General features: G+C 54.4%; 1 protein-coding gene across 4 annotated transcripts in view; it reads right to left on the bottom strand.

Annotated features, from left to right (window-relative positions):
* Positions 1-1,955: 1,955 nt before the first annotated feature.
* AMER1 (APC membrane recruitment protein 1) overlaps positions 1,956-11,287 on the bottom strand; it is a 28,836-nt gene continuing 19,504 nt past the window's right edge. For all 4 annotated transcript variants that reach the window (XM_036017064.1, XM_036017063.1, XM_028522612.2 and 1 more), the window contains exon 2: positions 1,956-10,269. In XM_036017064.1, the coding sequence (XP_035872957.1) occupies positions 6,701-10,171 (3,471 nt within the window). In that variant the 5' untranslated portion in view covers positions 10,172-10,269 and the 3' untranslated portion in view covers positions 1,956-6,700. The remainder of the gene's footprint in view (positions 10,270-11,287) is intronic.

Below are 11,287 nucleotides of genomic sequence, written 5' to 3'. Positions count from 1 at the left end.
TCCCCTTGTCCCCAGGCGGTAATCTCTAGCTGTGTCCCAGGAGGTCAGCTATTTTCCAAGGATCCAGGATGGGCCTTATCTATCTGTAGTCTTTGAATCAAAAGCTTTAACGTAGACATGACTTGCTAGGCTTATAACTTTTTACCTTAAACTAAAATTTTCCAACTCTTGAGTCCCCTATCAGGAATTCTTCAGGGAGAAGAGAACATAGTCAGTAGGGTCTTGGGCCCAGTCAGGATGTGGGCAATGGGAGCCAGCAGCTTGCCCACTGCACCTCCCAAAAGGCTTGCACAGAGGTCTCTTATCTGGCAGCTTTCCATCTGCTCTAACAGACATCGGGAGCCAAGGCAGCCCACTTGCTGGGCACAACCCCAGCCCCCAGGTGATCCAGCAGTGGGGCCTGCCTGCGACAGTTGTCTCTCAGATGGGGCAAGGTCTGAAGAGGTTCCCTCCACCAAGACCCCCTTCCAAGAGGCAGAGGATTCCCCAGGTGACCCCAGCAAGGGTAGCCATCAGTCACAGCACCACAGGAGGGGCTCTTACCCCTCACCTTGCCACGTGGCCCGGTTGTGTGAGGCACTGTAGGAAAGAGCTCCACCCCAGGCCAAGGGAGTTTGAATGAGAGTGGGGAGTGCTGGACTGAAGTAGCTGGAAAAGTTCCCTGGGTCCGAGGAAGCCCATTTCCTGACTTGCTTATGTAAATGGGTCTAGTGAATGCCACCCATATATTATGGATGGAGAAACTGAGACTAGGAAGAAGAATGGATGTGTCCAAGTCCCAACTGATTAATGAGGAGCAACAATTAGAACATTAACCCACACCTCCCAGACTCCACAACCCCTGTGAATTTCCAATGGATGTAATAATACCTCCCAGACGGTGTTGCTCCCAAACCTCCTGGAGAAAAGCTGACCCCCTTCTTCCTTCCTTGAGCCACAGACTGGGGCAGAGAATTCACTTCCCGTACAGTATCAACACCCCTCCGAGAGATTCCCTCATTCCTCTCTTGCTCATTTACTTTATTCTGGCTTTGCTTGACTCAGGAGGTCCTGGGGGCCACAGAGATCCTTTGCTAGTCTGGGAAGGGGGTCCAGGCAGCCCTCCCGTTTTGTCTGCAGTGGCACTGTCACTTTGTGGGGAGACCGCGCTTTCAAGTAGCTGTTCTTTCAGGTCTTCCAGCTTGGACATGGCAATTGGATAGAACTCAAGGAAGCCCCCCCATCTGGTGTCAGACCCCCTTGCTTGTCAGGGGCCGAGGATAAGAGTCTGCATTAGAGAAACCAAAGCCATTAGCACCATCACCTTTTTTAAAAAAAATTAAAGCATTGTTCAAGTATAGTTTTCTGCATTTTACTCCCATCCCGGCCCACCTACCCACCCCTCCCCACTTCCCTCCCATTACCACCCTCCCCCTAGTTTTTGTTCATGTGTCCTTTAAATTTGTTCCTGTAAACTCTTCCCACTCTCCCCTGAAATTCCCTCTCCTCTCCCCTCTGCACCATCACCTTTTCCTCCTCAGTGGCACAGGGAGGACTTTGTGTGGGCAACAGGAAGGGGAAGTGATTGCCGCCTAGGCTAGGTTAAAGGCTAGGATTAACCGGGAAATCAGGACACGCCCCCAAGGTGACTGGGTCATTACTGCGGTACACCTTCGGTGCCTAGCAGATGAGATGCACAATAAGGGGCGAAGCCACGTGCTCCCCACTCAGCCCCATGGCTGAATGGGTGATGCTGGCAGCTGCCTGGACAGCATGTCATCTCTTCCCACAGGCCTGGGAGGAGGATGCCATTCCTGCAGCTGGGCCCGAGAGTCCCACCATTAGACACATCCTTTTGATGGAGCAAGCCATCAGGATGGGGTCCACCTCCTTGCTATCTCCATTTCCCTTTAAGGGCAAACCCAGAAACTATGGCTCACAGGCACGCTGCCCTGGAACAAACCACAAGAATGCACTTTAGTGACTGGGGGTCCCTCTTGAACCCGGTTTATTAGCATTCAGCAAAAGAAACATAGGTTGTTACAAACAGGAAGTGCATCAAGATATCCAGATGTCAGTGAGAATTGGGATCAGAGAGGTCACGATCCGGGCGACTCCGTGATGTCTCAGGAACAGAGAAGGGGAAGTGAGGGTGCATCCAGGGGCCATGCTCCCCTCTCTGTACTGGGAGAGAAAGAACTTTTTATACCTGGGGTTGGGATGTATTGCAGTTCCTAATTTCTTCCCTCTGTCCCCCAGCCATTTTATTGAATAGGACCTAAATATACATTCCTGGTTTCTTCCCTCCCACCCCGAACCCCGTATACAGCAGGGAAAATAAGCACCAATAGTAAACAGGAATAATAATTAAAGTCCTGCCTCTCGGTAAGCCCAACCCTTATACATATACACGCCATGTGGATTTTCTTCTTTGGAGTGACTACAGGATGAAAGCGTGGGGATCAGGCCGGTAAGCCATCGCCCCAACAGTCACCATTTCCCAAAGTACCATCCATGTGTGAGCTGGAGCAGGGCCGGGGAGCGGGAATGGTGGTGGGGGGGAGAGATTCCCCCAAAGCAGCATGAGGGGGCAAGGAGGTCCCCAGTATCTCTTCTGGGTGAATGTCCCAGTCAACTGAGCTTCTGGTTAAGTCCCATGCAAGGGTTTCCTCGATAAGATGGCTAATTCCTGATGGTTCAAGCATCCCTGCCGTCTGTCTCCCCCAACTTCGTGGGGAGACAGGGCATGGTTGAAACCCTCTGCTGTCCCCAATGGGTGGAGAACGTCCCTGTCCCCACAATGTTCCTTTGGAGAAACTTGACACAACAAGTAGCACAATATGGGCACTCTGGTTTCAAAACAAAAGCACAGAACATAAAGGAGAGACAGAGAGAGAGGGAGAGAGAACTTCCAGAGGTCTACAAACAGGGAAGGGTCCAGAAGAAACAAAATAAAGCCATAACACGACACGCTGTCTACCAGGTTCCACATGCCTGAGTCACCTGGCATTTGTCTAAGTACCTGGGCACCTTCTGCTGTCCCTAGCATGGAGCGGGGGATGGACAGGGCGACACATCAGGGCTGGGGAGAGGGGCAAGAGTGAGGGCCCTGGGCAGCTGAGATGCCAGCCCTCTGCACAAGCAGCAGCAATTTTTGTGTCATCTTTGTTTTGTTTAAAACTGTAAACAGCACCGCTTAAAAATAAAATATATCAGAAAAGAACAATTGATAAACATTGTTTTCCATGAATATAAAATGCAAACAATACAAAAATAGATAATTGACTTTTGATATATATATATATATTAAAAACAACTTGGATGCAACATACACATGGGTAAACTTGAAGTCTCCCTGCTAACCCCCCATGCCTCCCTCTAGCAATTGGGCCCGGGGGCCAAGGGCAGGTAGGATGGTGGCCCTGGCAAGGGTGGGAAAGTCACTGGCAGCAGGATAAGGGAAATGCACCCTGGGTTTGAGAAGCTACTTCCCTCCTTGGTACAGCACAGAGGAGGGAGACTAGTGTCGACTGAGGCCTTTGGCCCAGGGGGCTCATGAACTCGTGCCCAGGCTGAGTCCAAATGGGCAGAGCAGGCCCTATCTGGGCCCCAAGGCGCGGCTTCCTCGGAGGCGCTAAAGCACCGAGAAACTGGCAACCCTGGGAGACAGGTCTCCTAGGTGGCCTGTTCTATCCAGTCACTGGGCCCCCAAGGACCAGTCTCATTTGGGAATTCTTGGGATCAGAGCTGTCTGGCACTAGATAAGCCTGCTGGGTAGAGAGATGAGGGCAGCCACCTCGTCTCAAGTCACATCTTGCCTTGAAGTCACGTCCAAAGGCAGTATCCCAAGACCTTGCAATGCAGACATAGTGTTCACCTGGTCACAGCCTCGGAGGTATGGACTTGACGTCAACACCTTTATCCGGGGCATACTTGGCATCAGCCACGCAAGCACTGGCCCACGTTTGGGAAGAGGCCCAGAACTTGGCTGGCTGTTCCAGTGTGACCCTGTATCACCACATGTCCCTAGGCAGGTCTTTCTTCCTCTTCCAGGCTGCAGCTGGGATTCGGCCAGCAGCTGCTTGGATCCCGAGAGAGACTCTAAAGGAGTCTCCTTTTGCAGCCATGCACCCTGACTGCCCCGCTTGTGGTGGTGAGGATCCTGTCCCTGGGCTGGCCAGGGACAGTGAAAGGATTTGCAGGCAGCAGCGTCGTCCAAACCATAAGCTGCTCATCGGTCCTAGGCCCTACGCTGTGGTGCGCAGCCTTCCCGAAGGCCAGCAAACTCCGTCAGGGCTATGACTTCTCCCTTCAGAGGCAGCGCCTCCTGCTGCCCTCCTGTCATGGAGGGCAGCTCTCAGCCCTTGGCCAAAGGCTGACCACCTACTTTTTTTTCTCTTCCCAGATAGGCCAGTGGCCCAGTGAGCTCTGGAGGCTGGTGATGGCTCTATGACCTGCTGTGGCTGCCACAGTCCACATCCAGACAGGAGCTTGAGCTGCCCTAAAGGACAAGCAGAGACAGAGGAGGCAAGTAGTGGGTTTTCCCGTGGTAAAGGCATTTGGTGAGTGTTTACTTCCTGCCAAACAGCCAGGCCAATGGTCAGCCCCACCCTCCCGGGGCAACTTTGGTGAGAGGACAGAAGGTTGGCATTAGGGCACTTCCCTCCTGGAATGCTGTGCTTGGTGTGAGGAGGGCCTTCCTCACCCTATTTCATTCTCCAGCGCCAGGGCTGATGCATCTCTTCATGATACACACAATGTCAGCCCAGGGAGCTGGTCTGGGTCCCTTGAGTGGTGGTGTCGGTGCCGTGCAAACTGATGTGATGTTCCCAGGGTTACAGCTTCTGCCAGCTGAGCCTGATGTTGCGGGGGAAGGGCCCTGGGCCAATCCCAATCTGAGAAAGGGTGACAAACACCAGTACAAACATATCCCCAGTCAAGGGGCACCTTGCCCACAAAGTCACCTCTGCGAACTTGGGAGGCCAACGGCATCCATTCCCAAGCCAATCCGCAGTATCTCAGGAATGGCAGGAGCCCTGTTGACCTCTTAACAGGCAAGAAGATGGGTGGGGCAGGCCAAGGACAGGAGCGGCTGTGGGGGGCGGGTGAGCAAGGGTCATCATTTGCCTGGGTCAACACATCCCGGTAAAAAATATCCCATTTGCTATTTCCAATCAAGAAATTTAAAAGAAACCCTCTCGTATTGCTGATTAATGAGAGGCCAAGCCTGGGGGGAAGATGAGCCTGTGGCAATGTCTTCCCGACAGCAAATTCTCCCCACCAGTATTTCCAAGCTAGTTTACCGTTAGAACTGTGCGGATACAGGACAAAGGAGGGTGCCGTTCATTCCATAAGGGCTACAGCTGCCATGTGAATCGGCATCCCGAAGCTTGGCAGCGTGAGGGCAGGTCACAGTCTTCCCTCTCAAGAAGCCTGGTCTTTTGATGATCCTAAGGGCTCAGCTAATTGCAAAATGAAAGTTCTTTAGAGTCCTGAACAGCAGCCTAGGTGCCTTTGGTATCCTGTCTCTTGGGAGTGCTGGCCTGGAGCTTCTTGCCAGCATCCAAATGAAGGGGTACACAAGGTATAAGGAATTACTTTTAAGGGGGGAAGCTATTTTCCCTTCTCAGAAGCTGGGTTGCCTCAGGCTTGGCAAACTCTGAAATCCTCTCTCCTGTTGCCTCAGACAAATGGCCCTCCGTTTCCCATCTTTCCCCCAAGGAACCTGCAAAAACCCCAACCCCTAGAGCCAAGCCTAATTTAGGCTGCTTCTCTTCTTGTATCTCAATGAAAAGAATGTATTCTTTGTGATGAGATTATGTCCATTTCCTTTGGAGGAAAAAAAAAAAAAAAGAACCGACATTCAAAAGCACCTGTAACTCCGGAAGTCACAAGCTTAAGAGAGGAAAAGGGAGAAACAAAAATCCTATCATTCCAGAGCTCAAGACTTATGGCAGTGTCTGTGAGAGAAGCCTATTTTGTCTTCTGTTTGCAACTGCAACTGGATTAATTTGATCACTCCATTAAGGGGATTAGCATTTTTGTCTTCAACCCAAGCTATGGCGGGCCAGGTTAAAAGGCCCCCATCTGGTTACGATGCCAAAGTCCACAGCAGTAGGCGGTGAGATACATGCTACTTGATCCTCTCTAAGGACAGCTAGCTGGGACAAATAGATTATAGTCATCTGATGTAATGGTGGCAGCTATGCCAAGACAGAATGGAGTGGGGGTGGGGAGCATCTGTACCATAATTTCACATTGCTAACAGCAAGCAGGCCCCCTGCCCCCACGGGGGAGGCAGTGCAGACCTGGCTGTTCATTGGGGGTTCATCATTCACTGGGTGGTGAGGTGGCAGGGGGTGCTAAGGGTTCAGCCTGTGTCAAGGATGCATGCTCTCTATATATTCACTAACTTGGCAACTGGAATAGGCACAAAATTACAGCATCCCGAACCCTGCACGGGTCACAAGAAGAAACCCCGAAAGCAAAAACTGGAGCACAGCAGCAGCAGCCTCCCGGGGCAGATATACTTGAGCTGAACGTGGCCACAGATGGCAGAAGACGGAAGTGGGAAAGCAAAGGCGAAAACTCATAGGAGCTTTCCTTGGCCCAAAAGATTTTCAAGTGAAACAGCAACCCCCACCCCCCAATCCCTCTGCCCAACCCCAGATCCCCATTCACATGCTCAGGCCCCATGCCCCCGCTCCAGCATTGGTGATGACTACTCAGCTAGATTCCCTTTCACGGCAGTGGAGGAGTAGCTGGTGGGGAGACAGGCACCTTGCCCAGCCCTCTCCTTCGCCAGGTCGAGGCTGGAAGCCCCGTAGTGAATGGGCTGAGGCTGTGGGAGCTCAGGCCGGACCCTGGGCAGCTGAGGGATGCCGTGGGTGATGCCCACAGGCTTGGCCTGGGGAAGAGGACTGGGGCTGAAGCCTCCAGAACTGGAGGAGCAACTGGGCTCATCGGTAGGCAGCAGCACATCTCGAGGCCTGGCCCTCGCACTCTGGGAGGCCTGTGGCTGAAGGCTATAACAAGGGCCTATGGGAAGGGGTAGGTGCGAAGGCCGAGCTAGCTGAGGCCCAGATTCCCCAGGTGCCCTTGACTCTGGCCCTGGTCCTGACAGCAATACTGACATAGCTGCAGGAGGTACGCAGCAGGCTGCCTGCCCATACGGAGACTGGCTAGAAGGCCCATCCGGCTGGTTGCTATTTATCCAGGCAGGGCCTGTCCCCACTGGGAAAGGACAGGGAGCCCAGGCAGGCCAGTCATAGGCCCCTGGAGGTTCAGTATAGAGGGACAAGGGACTGTCTCGGCCCCATTCTTCCTCTTCTTCTTCATCCGAATCTTCCTGCTGAGGCTGAAGCTCATCAGACTCCATGTAGCCCGGGGCCAGGTGGGAATCGGACATCTCCAGGTCCAGGGTCTCTGCCGTGTCAAGGGAGCGGCTCCTCCTGTTGAGGGCCATGGCGGCGGGTGGAGGCCGTGGGTGCATGCCAGGCAGCCCCAAGTATCGAGGAAGACTGCTCACCCCCCAGGGCAGGCCTTGGTAGAATCGGCTGCGGTAGTTGTTCAAGGCGTGTTTCTGGTAGTAGCCCAGCTCAAAAGCTTCCAAGGAGGCCGCGAGGTCCTCATCATTGTGGAATTCCGGATTCTCTTCACATTTGCCTTCCCCATCCCGTTCCACATCAGCAATGTCGAAGGTCACCATGGGAGGCAGCTCAGGGAGGTTTTGAGTGAAGGAGGAGTCGGAGTCGGAGCTACAGGACATGCTGGAGAAGAGGTTGCCATTGCTGGTGAACTCCACAAGGGCTTGCGAGAAGCTCACGGTGGCATTGCCTTCCTTCTCGACCTCCTCTTCCTCTGGCTCTTCAGGGGGTGAGTAAGTAGGGTAGGCCCTCCTGGGAGACCCTCCAAAATTTGCTTCTTGCATGTCTGGCTCAAACATAGCATCGCTCTGGAAGAGCTGCATCAAGCAGGTACTTTGATCTTTCTTGGAGCAGGTTCCCTCGAAACGCTTCTCCAGAGGACGGAAGTCCCTCCAGTCTGGCTCACTGCCCGCTGTGGCAGGGAAAGCCGACGTGGTTCCTCGGTGTGAAGTCTGAGAGCTCCCTGATTTTCCTGTCACCAGGCCCATCACCGATGGGCCTAAGGGTCTCCTCTGATACTCTATGATGGGCTTCTCCGGCCACACCTGGGCCTCTCGGATTTGAGCCTCTCGAGCACGAGCCTCTCTGGCCTGGGCCTCCCTGGCACAGGCCTCTCGGGTGCAGACCTCCCTGGCACAAGCCTCCCTGGCATAGGCCTCTCGGCCTCGGGCCTCTCTGACGTGAGCTTCCTGGGGGTGGGCCTCTCGGGCATGAGCTTCCCTGGCATGAGCTTCCCTGGCATGAGCTTCTTTTGTATAGGCCTCCCTGGTGTGAGCCTCTCGGGCACGTGCCTCCCGGGCCTCCCGGGCCTCCAGCTGCTCCCGCCGAAGTTCCCAATACAACAACTGCTTCTGGATGGTCACCAGGCGTTCTTCTTCTGTCTCCATGGCCCCAGGTGGCCGGGAGGAAGAAAAGGGCTGAAGGTTCAAGAAAGGGTCAAATATCTCAGAGCTTCGACCGTGGAGGTCATAAAGGCAGTCATCCCCGGGTGGGGACTCCTCAAGACTGTCATCTGGCTCATAGAATTCGTACAGGGCGTCGCCACTGTAGCTATCTCGGGGCAGGCAATCCCTGCGGACAAGCCCCAGGGCCTCCCCGGAGTCATCCTCAAATCCAGGTGTGGTTGAGTCATAATAGCCCTCATCGCTGTTGGGGGCAGACTCCTGCTGGTCACTCTGAGGAGTCAAAAGGTCTCCAGGAGCCAGGCCAGGGTAAGACCGGACTGGGTCAAAGAGTACATAGCCCTGGTGGCCTGGCGAAGTGGTGGGCTGGTAGCCCATGTTCACATTGGGTCTTGGGTACATCTGACCACTTGCCCACAGATATTCTAAGTCCTCATCTTCTTCCACCTTGGCTTCCTCTTCTTCCTCCTCTAATTCCACCTCCTCGTCCTCTTCTTCTTCCTCTTCCTCATCATCATCGTCTGGCAAGGCCATCTCCTCCCCACCTCCTTGGTAGGTGACCATGCAGGAACTTCGCTTGGTCCCATCTCGGTTGGCCCTCTGGCCTCCAGAGGCCATGCTGTCTGTCATACTGTCCATGTCCTGCTCGGCTATGATGTCACCACATCCTGTCAGTGAGTCAAAGCTTTTCAGGGAGGTGACATCTCCAAACAGGAGGCTCAGTTGGTCCCCCACAGGGCCATTGGGTGGATTCGCCTCTCCTGCCACCACCTTCTCCCCTGTTTCTGGGCTCTGGGGCTCTTCTGGGCCACCGGCTTCGGGGGCAGGACTGGGCTGCAGGAGTGCTGAGGCACAGCCGCCCACGGGTTTTTCTGGATCTTGACAGGCTGTCTTCTCAGCGGCTGCTCCAGAAGGCTCTGAGGCGGAAGAAACATTTGGCCCAGGGGCATCTTGGGGTTTGGCATTTTCCTTTCTCGGGTCTGGAAGGGTTTCCTCAGTGTGGGACGGGAGGACAGAGCTCACGTGCTCACGAGGCCTAGCTCTGGCCTCTTCAGGCCCCTTGGCTCCTGGCTCCCTTTGCTCAGCACCAGAAATCTTATTCTTCCGGTGACGGCGAATACTGCTGAAAAAACCTTTCAGGCCTTTCTTTGGCTTGGGCACAGAGGAAACCTTCTCGGCCCCAGCTTTGTCTACGGCTGCAACCACAGACGTCTTGTGCTTGGAGCCTGTCTCCAAAGCCCCGTGGGCGCTCTGGGAACTGGGAAGCTGGCAGGGTGACTCAGGCAAAGGTGAAGAGAGGCCGGGTCCTTCGCTGACAATGTCTTCGGGGCTACGGGCCGCTTCGCTCAGGCCATCGTGGGTCTTGCTCTTGCTAAGCCCCTTCTTGGAGCTGCCTTTCCCAGAACCTTTGCTCCGTCCCCCTCCAAAGAAACTAGGCAGGGTACAGATGCCCTTCTTGCCACCAAAGAGTTTCATGGCAGTTTTCTTCAGCCTACCTGGGCCAGACGAGGGTGGCTCTGATGCTGGGCCTTCTGTCGTCTCAGCGGCCTTGCTCTGGGCTCCTTTCTCTGCCCCTTGGTCCTGGGTATCCACAGACGCTGTTGCTCCCTTGGCCTGAGCAGCTTCATCTTTTTGGGTCTCCATGGTGATGGGGACAACTCAGGTGTGTTCAGCTGGAAATGCAGTGCTCAGGCTTCTGGGCACTATTATGACGTCATCAGTCAGGAAGCATCACAGTGGGTCTGGAGGAGATGAGAGAGAGAGAGAGGCAGAGAGAGAGCACTGGTGAGCGAGCAGCCAGGCAGGGTTTGTTTTCACAGGTGTCTGTGGTTTCAGGCTTCAGTGGAACCAGAGAGAAAGAGAAAATGTAGGGAAAACCTTAATGGAGTCCATATGCTTGGCTTGCTGGGCCGGCCTCCTCTGGGCCCCAAGACAGCGAAACCCTACACTGAGCAACAGGCGGCCATCACCCCTACCCCCGTGCACTGGGCAGGGTGAACTGCAGATGTGAGAAAGGCCCAATGGTGCTATTGGCTGTGGGAGGGGTTACCAGAGGAGGGGGAGGTTCGGGAGAGGCAGGAAAGGCAGAAGGGAGGTCAACTCTGATGACAGACAAGTTTTCAAAAGCATCGAGTGAAACAGCCCCTGGAGTCCTCACTCAGCTCTGCAGGATTCAGGCCTTGAGTTCACTTCAGCCTGGGCTCTCCCTGACACTTTGCCTGGGGAAGGAAAGAGCTCCCCAAAAGAGAGACCCAAAATTTGGCCTCCTCTCCACAGGCTCCCTAAGCTGCTGGCAGGCCCATGCTGCAGGACCTTCTGAAACCCAGAGTAGCGGCCTCACAGACCCACATTCCAGAGCTGCAATCCAGGATCTGCTGCGAGTGCGTGATGGCCTTGCAGCAAGGAATTCTCTGGGTTTCATATCCTCCGTCCAGGAGGCCTAGCAATGCCTCCCCCACAGTGGTTATGTCGGGGGGGGGACATCTAGATCAGACTCTTGAGTGTCCTGCTGGGAAGAGATCTGAAAGTGGCCCTTGGCCACTGGAACCCCCAAGTTCTACTTCAGAACTGTGGGGAAGACTGTTCCTTCGCCACTCCCCTCATTATTTTGGCCCCCATCTGGCTCCCCATCTATACAGGGAACTCCTCAAAGGCACATCTCCTCGTGATTCATGTTCTTGGCCTGGGAGTGAGGCTCTGGCCATGTATTCAAATCAATAAACCTGGTGTGAGGCACACCCTTCTGGTCCAGGCTCACAA

Source organism: Phyllostomus discolor, chromosome X (assembly GCF_004126475.2).
Source record: "Phyllostomus discolor isolate MPI-MPIP mPhyDis1 chromosome X, mPhyDis1.pri.v3, whole genome shotgun sequence".
In the NCBI taxonomy this organism is placed as follows: Eukaryota; Metazoa; Chordata; class Mammalia; order Chiroptera; family Phyllostomidae; genus Phyllostomus; species Phyllostomus discolor.
The sequence above is the reverse complement of the archived record's forward strand: the minus strand, read 5'-3'. Positions and strand labels throughout refer to the sequence as shown.